The sequence below is a fragment of the Abrus precatorius genome, unplaced genomic scaffold (genome assembly GCF_003935025.1).
Source record: "Abrus precatorius isolate BTA unplaced genomic scaffold, Abrus_2018 Scaffold7, whole genome shotgun sequence".
Lineage (NCBI taxonomy): Eukaryota > Viridiplantae > Streptophyta > Magnoliopsida > Fabales > Fabaceae > Abrus > Abrus precatorius.
In genome coordinates, this window is record NW_020874417.1 from 32,469,174 (window position 1) to 32,483,410 (window position 14,237).

Sequence of the window (14,237 nt, forward strand, 5' to 3'; positions counted from 1 at the left end):
TATTGGAATAGTAAGTTAATAAGAAATATTCCTAATTATTAAAATAAATAATGAAAGCTAGAGTTGATGAATCCTGTTATCCCCACACGCTATACATGACCATAGGAACGTTTTTGTGAGGCACAAAAATTAAAATTAAAATATTGGGTTTTAAGATTGTGATGAATTTAAATGTATAAACTTGAAAGCTTGAAAAGTGATTCTGGAGTGTGTATATATAAGTGAAGTGAGAGGCATTATGCAAAAGCACCGTTACCTTACAAAACATGAGAAGTTACATAAGTGCTGCATTTGCGGTACTTTTGCTGTTGGCTGAAATTATTGCACAAATTCAATTATGTTTGTGTGCAAATTCAACGGTCCCATGCATAGGAAAAGAGAGAGAGGCCCTTGTCAAATTCAAAGCCTCCCTCATCCAAGATGCTTCATCAAACAGGCTTTCCTCATGGAGAGGTGCTGATTGTTGCAAATGGGAAGGAATAGAGTGTGACAATGTGACCGGACATGTTCTCAAACTTGATCTCCGCAATCCTTGTTCCCGACCATCTTCGCTGACAGAAGATCAAATCTTCGTCGCTCCACAAGAGTGTGATTATGATGACACTTGGTACCACCTTTCCGTACGAGCTCCAAATGTTGATCCAAGTCTGTTGCAGTTGGAACACTTGACTTATTTGGACTTACGTGGAAATGATTTCAGTCAGAGTCAAATACCAATGTTCTTCGGTTCTATGCGACGTCTCAGGTATCTTTCTCTCTCTCAATCAAATTTTGGTGGCAGGATTCCAAGCACCCTAGGGAATCTCAAGAACCTGCGCCTTCTTGATCTCCGTTGGAATGATGATTTAAAAGCCAATGACATCAATTGGGTCTCTAAACTTGAGTCATTGGAACACCTTGACATGAGCGGTGTTTATCTCGGGAACACACACAATTTGTTCCAGCTACTTAACACGCTTCCTTCCTTGTTAAGTATTTACTTGCGTGATTGTGGTATTCACAATTCACTCGTTCCTCTTGTTAATCTCACTAAAGTTCAAGTCCTGGACCTTAGAGTAAATCAATTTACACTACCACTTATCTGTTAGGACCAGAGTATTAGTATAATAACACACAACTAAAATAAGAGATGAAAAATAAGAGCCAATAAAGACAATATAAAATTATCACAGAAGAAAAAATTACACTACTCCTCACTCTAAAATTTACTCCTCAAAATAGGAGACTATTACTACCAAGTACAAGCTCGGTGTAATACAAAATGAAAGGGAATGAGAGGATTTTGGGATGGAATGATTAGTAAGACCCCTTGCCCTTTTATAAGCAAAGGAGGGGTCCTATCCCCTTTACTCCCACCGATGTGGGATTTACAATTCTCCCACTTGAAGATTATGATTAAGTTAATTATATCTTCACACATTCCTAATATATTACAATTATATGTTGCTTATATTCCTAATAGGCTATACAAGGATCGACACCATGTAAACTTGTCATTGTTCACTGGCTTTGTCATTATGTCTGCTATGTTGTTTTTGGTGTGAATCTTTTGCATATCCACTCTACCTTCCTCTACTACTTCATGAACAAAGTGGTATTGTATACCTATGTGCTTTGTTCTGGAATGAAAAGCTGGATTCTTTGCAATATGCAAAGCACTTTGACTGTCACAATACACAATTGTAGTCTGTTGTTTGTGCCCAAGTTCCTCCAATAGCCTTTGAATACAGATTGCTTCCTTGCATGCCTCAGTAGCTGCTATGTATTCAGCTTCTGTAGTAGACAAAGCCACAACAGTCTGCAACTTAGATAACCAGCTTACTGCCCCTCCAGCAAGTGTAAACACATAACCAGTAGTATATTTCCTTTTATCCAGATCTCCTGCAAAATCTGAATCAACATAGCCTTTCACAATAAATTCTGATCCTTCAAAACATAATGCAACATTAGAGGTTCCTTTTATGTATCTAAGGATCCTCTTTACAACATTCCAATGCTCTCTACCAGGATCTGCCATGTACCTACTGACTGCTCCCACTGCTTGTGCAATGTCTGGTCTAGTACAAATCATGGCATACATAAGGCTTCCCGCCGCTGATGCATACGGCACTCGAGACATTTCCATCCTCTCCGCTTTATTGCTAGGACACATACTTGAGGATAATTTATAACTGACAGGAAGTGGGGTAGAGATTGGCTTACAGTCTTGCATATTGAAGCGCCGCAAGACTTTACGAAGATAATTCTTTTGAGAGAGCCAAATCTTCCTATCTTTTCTGTCTCGGTGTATTTGCATCCCTAAAATCATGTTTGCTGGTCCTAAGTCCTTCATATCAAACTCCCTAGCTAATTGTGCCTTCAATTCTTGAATTCGATCTTTGCTGGGGCCTACCACCAGCATGTCATCCACATACAACAACAAAATGATGAAATCATTATCACCAAACCTCTTGTAATACGTACAATGGTCTGAACTCAGTCTGTTGTATCTGAGGCTAATAATGAAGGAACCAAATCTCTTGTACCAACACCTTGACGCCTGTTTTAAACTGTACAGAGATTTGGTCAACCTGCAAACCAAGTCTTCCTTTCCTTGTTCTTCAAAACCTTCTGGTTGGAGCATATATATTTCCTCTTCAAGTTCTCCATGTAGAAAAGCAGTCTTTACATCAAGTTGCTCAAGATGTAAATCAAATGCAGCACACATTGCCAGAACAATTCTGATTGTGGTTAATCGAACAACTGGAGAGAATATCTCGTTGAAATCAATGCCTTCATTCTGAGCATATCCTTTAACCACTAATCTTGCACGATACCGCTCCACTTGATCATTACCATCTTGTTTGATTTTATAGACCCATTTACAACCAATGGCTTTTCGATCTTTTGGAAGTTCAACAAGTTTCCATGTCTTGTTTTTATGTAAGGCCTCAATTTCTTCCTGCATTGCTGTCATCCATAATGAAGCATCTGAACTCCTCAAAGCCTCATGAAAGGTTGATGGTTCTCCTTCATCTGTTAGAAGACAATATGCATCGTGGCTTGCCATCACATAGTCTGAGTGCCAAGATGGTCTACTTATCTCACGTCTTGTTTGTTGAGTTTCTCCATCATTGGCATCATTTGATTCTTGTTCTCCGTGCTCTTGTTCTGCTTCAGAGTTGTCATCTTCTTTAGCTTTCCTTTCTATCACTACTGAAGTAGTGTCTTTGGTAGTACTGTCATCTTTCTGCTCATTTTGCAGTTCATTTTCTGCAAAGACTACATCTCTGCTAACAGCAACCTTGCAAGCAGTGGGATCCCATAAGCGATACCCCTTAACATTGTCAGCATAACCCAAGAATATACATTTCCTGGATTTTGGATCCAGTTTTGTTCTTTCTTGGGAATTGTACATCACGTACACAGGACATCCAAACACATGTAATGAAGAATAATTAGGTGGCTTTCCATTCCATATCTCCATTGGTGTCTTCAAACCAATTGTTGTTGATGGTGATCGGTTTATTACATAACAGGCAGTTTTCACTGCTTCTGCCCAGAAAGATTTAGCCACTCCTGCTGTTCTTAGCATAACTCTTGTTCTTTCTAGAAGAGTTCTGTTCATCCGCTCTGCTACACCATTCTGCTGAGGTGTATAAGGCACTGTGAATTGCCTTGAAATACCCTCTTGCTTGCAAAATGCCAGAAAATCACTAGTGCTTTGAATTCCTTGAACACTGGAAACACATCTGACTTCTTTTTGATTGGGTACACCCATAATCTCCTTGAGTGATCATCAATGAATGATACAAAATATTTTGCTCCTCCAATAGATACTTCCGGTGATTCCCATACATCAGAATGAATCAAGTCCACTATGTGTCTGCTTCTTGTAGTCACGTTGCCAAACTTCAATCTATGCTGCTTACTTGTCACACAGTGCTCACAAAATGGTAAGGTTACCATTTTGAGCCCGGGCAAGAGATTACGTTCTGCTAGAATTTTCAGGCCTCGTTCTGACATATGACCAAGTCTACGATGCCACATCATTGTTTCTTCTTCTTGACTAATTGCAACTAATGCATCTGCTTCTTTCAACGTATCTCCCAAAAGCATGTATAAATTGGTTGTGATCTTTTCTGCTTTTATCACCACCAAGTTGCCTTTAACCACTTTCAAGATTCCACCTTCAATATGGATCTTGCAATTGAGGTCATCCAATTGCCCAATGGACAATAGATTCTTTTTTAAGCCTTTCACATGTCGTACTCCTTGAATTGTATGAATAGTACCATCATGCATTTTTAATTTGACAGTACCAATTCCAGCAATTTCTAGGGCATGATCATTTCCCATGAACACGGATCCTCCTGAGATAGGTTCATAATTGTAAAACCAGTCTCGACATGGAGTCATGTGCCAGGTTGCACCTGAATCCAATATCCAACATTCATGAAGTTGTCTTCCACCTCTAGATTTTACTGCTTCACTATATAAGATTTCACCATCATCTGAAGTACTTGCAACACAACCTTGAGAGGTTGATGCTTCAATATTCTTCCCTCCTCCACTCTTCTTGTTCCAACAATCTTTCTTCACGTGCCCTCTCTTGCCACAGTTGTAGCATTTGAGGTTCTTCCTTCTCTGAGATTTTGATCTACCATGATTCTGGCTCCCACTGGAACCACGTTCCATTGATCTTCCTCTCATCATCGTCAACGCTTCTGCCTGTTTAGAATTTTTCAGTCTATCTTCCTTATTCTTTCTCCTGGATTCTTCTTCAAGAACTGCTCCAACAACATCATCAAAGGATAGACGATCGATAATGTTGTTGTTTGTTATATTGATGATGAGTTGATCATATGAATCTGGTAAACTCTGGAGTAGAAGCTCCGCACGTTCATTTTCTACTATGTTGAAATCTGCGGCTGTTGAAATCTGCGGCTGTAAGCTGAGCAAACAGTGTATTCAAATTGTTAATGTGGTCCGTTACTGATGTGGACTCACTAATTCGAAGAGTGTAGAGTTTCCTCTTCAAGAATATTCTGGTGTAAAGTGACTTGACCTCGTACAACTTGATCAGTGTGTCCCAAATCTCCTTTGCAGTCTTCTTCTCTGCAACACTGGATAACACTGAATCAGTCAATGCTAAGTGCAAATTGGCAACAACATTATTATCCATTTCTCTCCATTTTTCTTCTGAAATATCTGCAGGTCTGCCTTCAATTGCATCAAGACAATTTTTGTCTTTCCTCAAAATTGCTCTTATCTTCAATTTCCACAAGGAGAAATAACTCCTATGAAATTTCTCTATCTCATATTTTGCTGCCATAATTTCTCTCTTAATTATACCGACTTATGTAATTTTCACTGTAAATAGTACTACCTACTGGAACAATAATAATGGTAGACTGTGAATAAGTACACACTATATTTACACTTTTACACTACCAAAATTGTATATCCAGTAACAAGAATAATTCTTTTCTGATGTGGCAGATCAGATAATACTGCAACCACAGAGCATACTAAGAATTTTCTCTAGCACTATACCAATGTACATTACAGCGGAATAATATAAATAACCTAGTGGCTCTGATACCACTGTTAGGACCAGAGTATCAGTATAATAACACACAACTAAAATAAGAGATGACAAATAAGAGCCAATAAAGACAATATAAAATTATCACAGAAGAAAAAATTACACTACTCCTCACTCTAAAATTTACTCCTCAAAATAAGAGACTATTACTACCAAGTACAAGCTCGGTGTAATACAAAATGAGAGGGAAAGAGAGGATTTTGGGATGGAATGATTAGTAAGACCCCCTGCCCTTTTATAAGCAAAGGAGGGGTCCTATCCCCTTTACTCCCAACGATGTGGGACTTACATTCTCCATGCTTTCCAAAACATGACATCTCTTGTGCATCTTGATTTTTCATGGAATAGGTTAAATGGATCAATTCCTGATGCTTTCAGAAACATGACTTCCATTCAATTCCTTTACCTTCCTGGAAACAGTATCACTTCAATTCCGTCATGGTTTCCTGGCTTCAACAAGCTTGTGCATCTTGATCTTTCATACAATGACCTTCTTGGTCTTATTCCTGATGCTTTTCAAAACTTGACTTCTCTTCGGTTCCTTTACCTTTCTGGAAACGGTTTCACTTTAGTTCCTTCATGGTTTGCTGGGTTGAAGAACCTTGTCCACGTTTACCTTAATGGCAATAATATAACTTCAATTCCATCTTGGTTTCCAAACTTTGACAAACTCATGTATCTTGATCTTTCAGACAACAAGCTTCATGGCCCAATTCCTGATGCCTTCCAAAATATGCCTTCCATTAAGTTCCTCGACCTTTCAGAGGACCATTTCACTTCCGTTCCATCATGGTTTAATATCTTTAAGAAACTTGAGTTTCTTGATCTTTCATCCAATAGGCTTCATGATCATTCTGATTTCAGTAACACGTTATCAGACATTGGTAAACCAAGATTTCTTGATCTTTCTTTGAATGGGCTTGGTGGTGCAAATCCCCGTGCTTCAAGAAACATGTCATCACTTGTGTATCTTGATCTTTCCTGGAATTGGCTTCGTAGTCCAATCCTTGACAGTTTAAAAAATATGACTTCCATTCAATTCATTTACCTTGGTAACAACAATATTACTTCAATTCCACCCTGGTTCGGTGACTTTGACAAACTTCTGTATCTTGATCTTTCCCACAATGGGCTTCAAGGTCCAATTCCTGATACCTTCCAAAATATGCCATCCATTGAGTTCCTAGACCTTTCAGGGAACCATTTCACTTCGGTCCCATCATGGTTTCATATCTTCAAGAAACTTAAGTTCCTTGATCTTTCATCTAATAGGCTTCTTGACCGTTTTGACTACATTGGGAAACAAAGCTTTCTTGATCTTTCATTGAAAAGGCTTCACGGTGAAAATGCCCATGCTTCCAGAAACATGTAATCACTTGTGTATCTTGATCTTTCCCGGAATTGGCTTCGTAGTCCAATTGTTGACTGTTTCAAGAACATGACTTCCATTCAAGTCATTGACTTTGGTATCAACAATATTACTTCAATTCCACCATGGTTCGGTGACTTTGATAAACTTGTGTATCTTGATCTTTCACAAAATGGGCTTCAAGGTGCAATTCCAAATGCTTTTAGAAACATGTCATCACTTGAGCAACTTTTTCTGTTCAACAACAGTCTTAATTCAGTTCCACCGTGGTTTGGAAACTTAAAACTTGTGGATCTTGATCTTTCAATGAACATGCTCCACGGTCCAATTCCTGAGGCATTTCGAAACATGACTTCCATTCAATCTCTCGACCTTTCAGACAACGGTTTCACTTCAGTTCCATCATGGTTTGCTGAGTGGAAGAGCCTTGTCAATGTTTATCTTCGACAAAATAACCTTACTATTGTGGAATGTCCTCTTACATCAATTATCAGCAACATGTGTCATATAAAACGCTTATATTTATCTGGAAACAAGCTTCGAGGAGAATCATTGGAACACTACGAATTATCTCGATGCGATAGTAGGTATGGGTTGGAGGAACTGGATTTAAGTGATAATGAATTTAGTGATGGCTTGCCAACTTGGTTGGGGCAACTTGAAAATCTGGAGCTCCTGGATCTCAGTTCAAATTATTTCCATGGGCCCATTCCCTTCTCTCTAGCAAAACTATCAAAGTTGAAAAGTATATATCTATTTGATAATAAGTTGGATGGGACTCTTCACCAAAGTCTTGGGGAACTTGTGAATCTTCAATATCTTGATCTTTGGAACAATTCTCTTAAGGGCCCCATTCCTCAAAGTCTCTATGAACTTCAAAATCTACAATTCTTGGATCTTTCTTCAAATAAGTTAGACAGAATTTCTACGGGAAAAGAATGGTCTTCAATTATGCCCCGTTTAATGAATTTGAATTTTGCCAATAACAAAATCAGTGGTTCATTTCCAGAAAACATTGGCCACGTAATGCCCTGTGTGACAGGGTTGTCACTTAGAAATAACTTCATAATTGGTTCAATACCAATATCTTTGTGTCAAATGGAGTTGAGAAGCCTTGACCTTTCGAAGAACAACCTATCTGGTGAAATTCCAAATTGTTGGAAGGATAATGGACAATGGGAAGAAATAAATTTGTCATCCAACAAGCTATCGGGTGAGTTTCCAAGCTCATTCGTGAATCTTTCCACATTGTCATGGTTGCATTTGAACAATAACAGTTTTCAAGGGGAGCTTCCAATGTCTCTGAGAAATTTGAAGCAATTGGTGATTCTGGATTTTGGGGAGAATCAACTTTCTGGGAGTATACCATCATGGAATAATAACTCCTTTCCTTTACTACAAATTCTTAGACTGCGGCAAAACAGATTGAGTGGTAACATTCCTTCACAATTATGCAACCTCACATCACTGAAAATTTTGGACCTCTCCCGCAACAACTTAGAAGGATCAATACCGCAGTGCATAGGCAAGCTCAGAGGAATGACTTTAGACAAATCATTGAACAAAGCCAATAAAAAATTGGTTCCCTTGTCTAGCAGTGTGGCTTTTCGATGGGCATACGAGGAAGTCAAGGAAGTCATGAAAGGAATAGAATTTGATTATATTAAAATTTTGGAGTTAGTAGTTAACATGGACTTGTCGGAAAACAGTTTGGTTGGCTCCATTCCCAATGAAATAACTTGGCTCACTGGATTACATGGCTTGAATCTATCAAACAATCATTTGGAAGGAGAGATCCCTAAGATGACAGGGGATATGAAATCACTGGAATCATTGGATGTGTCACATAACCCCCTTTCAGGCACATTTCCAAAAAGCATGTCTGCTTTAACTTTACTGAGTCATTTAAACTTGTCACACAATAATCTTTCAGGACCAATTCCAAAAGATAAACAATTCTCAACTCTCGATGATCCATCTATTTATGCTGAAAACCCATATCTTTGCGGATCTCCACTTCCAAATACGTGTCCTGGCGATGAATTGCATCAAGGTGCTGGTAATGAAGATGATGATGACAGCAAAGATAAGGTAGAAAAAGTATGGTTCTTCTTTGTCATAGCAGTTGGCTTTGCAACTGGTTTCTGGGGAATTATTGCGGTCTTATTGTTGAAGAAGAGTTTTAGACTTGCTTACTTTGGATGGATGGATGAGAAAGCAGACAAGATTTATGTTTTTCTCATAGTGATGAGAAATCGCATTCATGGGTGAGACTACTTTTTCTCTCTTTCTTTTTATAAAATGTTTCAGTAGCAGCAAGCTGAATAAGGTTTATGTTGTTTTCTTTTCTTACTTTTTAATTTTATCTTTAGCAGATAGTATGCTGTTTGGCTTTTGTAATATATAACTTGTACTGAATGATTGTATTAGAGCAATAGATAGACTCTAGTTAAACCTTTTAATCTATTCAAATAGAAGCTTAGAGAAATCTTCCATGCCCTTGCACTATATTACCCGTGATTAGCATTGAAAAAGAAAAGCAGTTATTACAGTGAAAAACCATATTATTTCACACGACTTCACACTTTCTTAGAAGTCAGTACAAGACGATTGCATTATACCTACTCAGCCTAATAATATTTCTTGAAGGGTTAATTTATTCATCAAACAGAACCTGGAAAGGCAAAACGACTATTTGATCCTTTTTTTCAGTAAACTAATTTTCACCTCCAAAAATGTATACCCATTTTTGTAGCTCAATCCTAGAGTAATTTATTTAAATCTGAAATTACATTTTAAATGAAAATATTACTTTTTTTGTTTAATCAAATGGAGCATACACAAGAACATCTGATGACATTACTACTACAAAGAAGACTATATTTTAATTACATAATAATTTCCTCAAGTTTGGTTTAAGTCAACAAACCAAGTAAAATTAGATTATAAGCGTCTTGAGGTTACCCTCAGTTGAATTTCAATTTCTTAACACTTACATTTAAAACCAAGCTTAAGGGGCCGGGTGAAACATTGGCAGGAGGTTGAGAGAACTATGTTTCACGGAAGACAAATTGCATTTTCCTTTCATCTTTGGCCATGTAAAAAAATATTAGCAACACATTTTTTAACATATATCTTGCGATTAATTAAACATTCCCTTTAACCATCATTGTTATGATATACTTTCTAAGATTTAATTCGAATTTTTTTCACGCTGGATTGTAAGTTTTTTTGTTATTTTAATTTAATTTCTTATCTAAATTATTGTTATGCCAACTCACTTCACTGAAAACTTTGGACATCTCCCGCTACAACTTAGAAGGATCAATACGGCGTTGCATCGGCAAGCTTAGAGGAATGACTTATGACAAATCATTGAACAAAGCCCATAAAGAATTGGCTCCCGTGTCTAGCAGAGTGGCTTATGAATGGGCAAACGAGTCATAAAAGGAATAGAATTTGATTATATTAAAATCTCGGAGTTAGTAAGTGTCGTAACAAAGCTTTAAATACGCCAACCACCATGTTGTTTGTAAGTGTCCTAACAATATTGATTCTGCAGTATAACTAGAAATGATTTGACATTTATATGATCTAAATTGCGGTGCACTTAAGCATGCAAAGGTGAAACCCAAAAAGTAATCTGCTCATTCAAGATGAAGTTCATCCTCATCCATTTAATAAAATAAATTAACTACAGGTTATATAAATATAAGAATTTCAATAAGAAAAACATTACCTTTGAGTATCCTATATGAATATAAGGCCTTGTGAGATCAACTAGAATTTCTCCTTAAAATTGCAGTTTAGAGCATAGAAATCAAGTTTCCACTACATTCTCTTGAAACCCGTATAGAAAGATTAAAAGGGTGAATCTACTCCATCCAAGGATTAAGATAACTGAATAGTCAAGAGAAAACAAAATAATCAAAATCAAAGAAAATAAAATGTGTTGATGATTGATTGGGAATAAAGTTCCTTATCAGAGCAAATGAAATTTAAAAAGGAAGAGGGAAAAATGTTGGTTTGTGGAGAGTAGACAAATGAAGAAGCCAGTGTGTGGGAACAGTGGCATTTCCCACTCACGACAAAAACCTTATAACTAGTGTTGGTGTTACGTCCAAATTAATGTTAGTGTAATCCAACACGTGTCCTTGGCTTGGGATTTTGATGTAACATTTAGCCAATGTTTCCCTTTCCGAATTTTCTAACTGTAGCTTCATAGAATTTGTACGCTCAAAATCCATCCCAAGAATGACTTTCTGTATAATGAATGGGTTAATTGGGTATTCTTCAATGCTGCCAGCAGAGTCAAGATGTGCTTGCTCTGTCTCTTAACAGTTAATTATGTTGTGTAGCAAGATTTACTGTATACATTGCAAATAGGGTGGAAAGAAGCTTATATTTCAACATATTCTTTTAACGAACAAGATATTCATTCCTGTTTGAAAGGGGAAATAGTCCTTTCCAACGGTTGACCTTGCCGACTGATGACAACCACGATTGTCATCACCAACGACCATTGAATTTGAATCCCACTGGGAAGACAATAATGGGATAAGTGAGAAGAAAGAGAAGGTGGTGTTTTACTTTGTAATTGCACTTGGCTTCATAACAGGGTTTTGGGCATTTTTTGGAACTCTGTTATTGAAGAAGAATTGGAGGCATGCTTACTTCGGATATGTAGACAAGGTTGTAGATAAGATGTATGTAGCAGTACCGGTAAGGGTAGCAAGGCTACACTGAATAAAGAGAGAAGCTTTGATGAATCGTAAGATGACAATCAATGCTCCAGTTAAAATTAAGCTTATTCTGATATTGCCATTGCCTTATAGTTTGAGTTCCAAAATAAATTTATGCCTGGTTCAGAATATTTGTACTCTGATTGTTTCAGTTTAAATTCAGTGTCCTATAATTTTACTTGATAATGTCAGCACCAATATTTGAATAAACAAAAATATTTTAAGAACGAATACATTCTCTTAATCGGTTGAAAGTATATAAGGTTTCATAATTTGTGCTCCTTAGTAGTTATTCTACCACACGTAATTGCACTCGTCAAATTGAATTGTCCTCGTTGGTATTCGGATTCAGGACCGTTGACCCAAAAAGGAAAGTTGGTTTATTTTCAACAGCTCAGTGAGAGTTTGTAAAAAAAAATATTTTTTTTTCCTAAAAAAGCTCTTTTAAATATACACATAAATTCTTAAACAACGGTCTCATCAACAAGTATATGACAACCACCAAGTCTCAAGTCAGCTATAGCTAGGTCTAAATGTTTAAACTTTATTGTCTTTGTATAATTTTTAAAATGTAAATTCTTTGTAAGTGTCGACGCTTAAGTTTTCTACTACATGAATGACCACTGACGAGTAAAATACATCTGCAGCATATATAAATATCCCATATTTTCTCTATTCTACTCATGAAAACTGTCTTCTCCTTATTGGCCAAGAAAAATTTAATCTTTTGGCAAACATGAGAACGAACTCAAGTGTCCCGTTCCAAATGCTTTTATTGTTCATTATTGCACCTCTACAGTTGCGCATATGCGCAAAGAATAATGGTTCAACCTTTGGCTTCATAATACAAGAGCGACAAGCTCTTCAAACACTCAGAGAGTTTCACCGACGCTTATTCCAAGCTTATTTCTTGGCAAGGAAAGGATCACTGTTTGTGGAAAGGAGTAGGATGTGATGGTAACACCGGACACGTTGTCAAGCTTATTCTTCGACAAAACGAATGCCGATACCCATATGCAACTTTCCCCTTGGAATGCCCGTGTCCATTAGAAGCTGATGATGTGAACCCTTCTATACTTGAGTTGAAACACTTGAGCTATCTAGATTTGAGTGGAATCTGTTTTCGCTATGCCACAATACCAACATTTATTGGCTCCATGAAACAATTGACATATCTTAACCTCGCATACTGTGGATTCCAAGGCCAGGTTCCTCCTCATCTTGGTAATCTTTCAAACTTGCACACTCTTGACATTAGTCAAAGCATGTACTCTGTTATGATCAAATCTTTATACACTGATGATGTGGGTTGGCTTTCAAAACTTTCATCACTCAAACACCTTGCAATGAATGGAGTGTCCCTTTGGAAAGCAAATGATCTATTCCAGGTACTTGACATGCTACCTTTTTTGTTGCAAGTAGAGTTTCGTGCATGTGGACTCACCAACATGAAATTTCGTCCTACCGGTGCTAATTCTTCGTTTCTTACTACTGTTCATGTGCTGAATCTTGCCCAAAATTTTCTTTCTGGACCCATACCTGATGCTTTTGGAAACATGACTTCAATTAGAGACCTCGACCTTAGCGGAAATTTTCTTACTTCAGTTCCATATTGGTTGAACAATCTTCGTTCCCTTGTCTACCTAGACCTTTCTTTTAATTCCTTCAATAGAACTGAAGTGTCTTTGCTATCTATCTTGACAAACATGTGCTCTCTCAGATCATTAGAGTTGTCAGACTGCATGTTTGTTCCAGGAGGGTTGGAACTAGGTTATGCAAATTATTCAGGATGTAGGAGATATGGTTTAGAAGTTTTAGTGTTGAGGGGAAATAGAATTAAGGATAGTTTGCCAAGTTGGTTTGGACAAATGTGGAATTTGAAAACTCTTGATCTTGGATCAAATTTATTCTATGGTCCAATTCCATCATCCTTTGGAAATTTGCTGGCCTTGAAAAAGTTAGATCTTTCATATAATCACTTGAATGGGTCAATTCCAACTCCCCTTGGACGATTGTCTTCTTTAAGTGTTTTAGATCTTTCTAACAATCACTTGAATGGGAGGATTCCTGAAAGCCTTGGACAATTGGGGAATCAAATGACCTTAAGAGAAGTTAATAACTCTTTCACCGGTATCATATTTGATCACCTTGGGGAATCTAATTTGAAACGCCTTTATCTTGGAATGAATAAATTCGATGGTCCAATTCCGTTATCCTTTGGAAATTTGTTGGCCTTGAGAACATTAGATCTTTCAGGAAATCTTTTGGATGGCCCAATTCCAACTACTCTGGGAAGATTGTCTTCTTTAAGTGTATTAGAACTTTCAAACAATCAACTGAAAGGGAGCATTCCTGAAAGCCTTGGACTACTAGAGAATCTAACGATCTTAAGAGTGGCTAATAACTCTTTAACAGGTATAATAGCAGAGATACGCATTGGGCCACAATTTCCTCTACGGGTTCGAACACAAGAACAACTTACATTAGATCTTTCAAACAATCAAATTAGTGGACCTATTCCAAAATAATTTGGTCATCA

At 37.3% G+C, this 14,237-nt stretch overlaps 1 protein-coding gene across 1 annotated transcript; it reads left to right on the plus strand.

The window, feature by feature from the left end:
* The first annotated feature begins 266 nt into the window (after positions 1-266).
* Positions 267-14,226, plus strand: LOC113871812 (receptor-like protein EIX1). The gene is made up of 5 exons (XM_027508912.1): positions 267-1,015; positions 5,879-6,859; positions 7,271-9,096; positions 11,575-11,687; positions 12,550-14,226. The coding sequence occupies exons 1-5, from the start codon at positions 267-269 to the stop codon at positions 14,224-14,226; spliced, it is 5,346 nt and encodes a 1,781-aa protein (XP_027364713.1).
* The last annotated feature ends 11 nt before the right edge of the window (positions 14,227-14,237 follow it).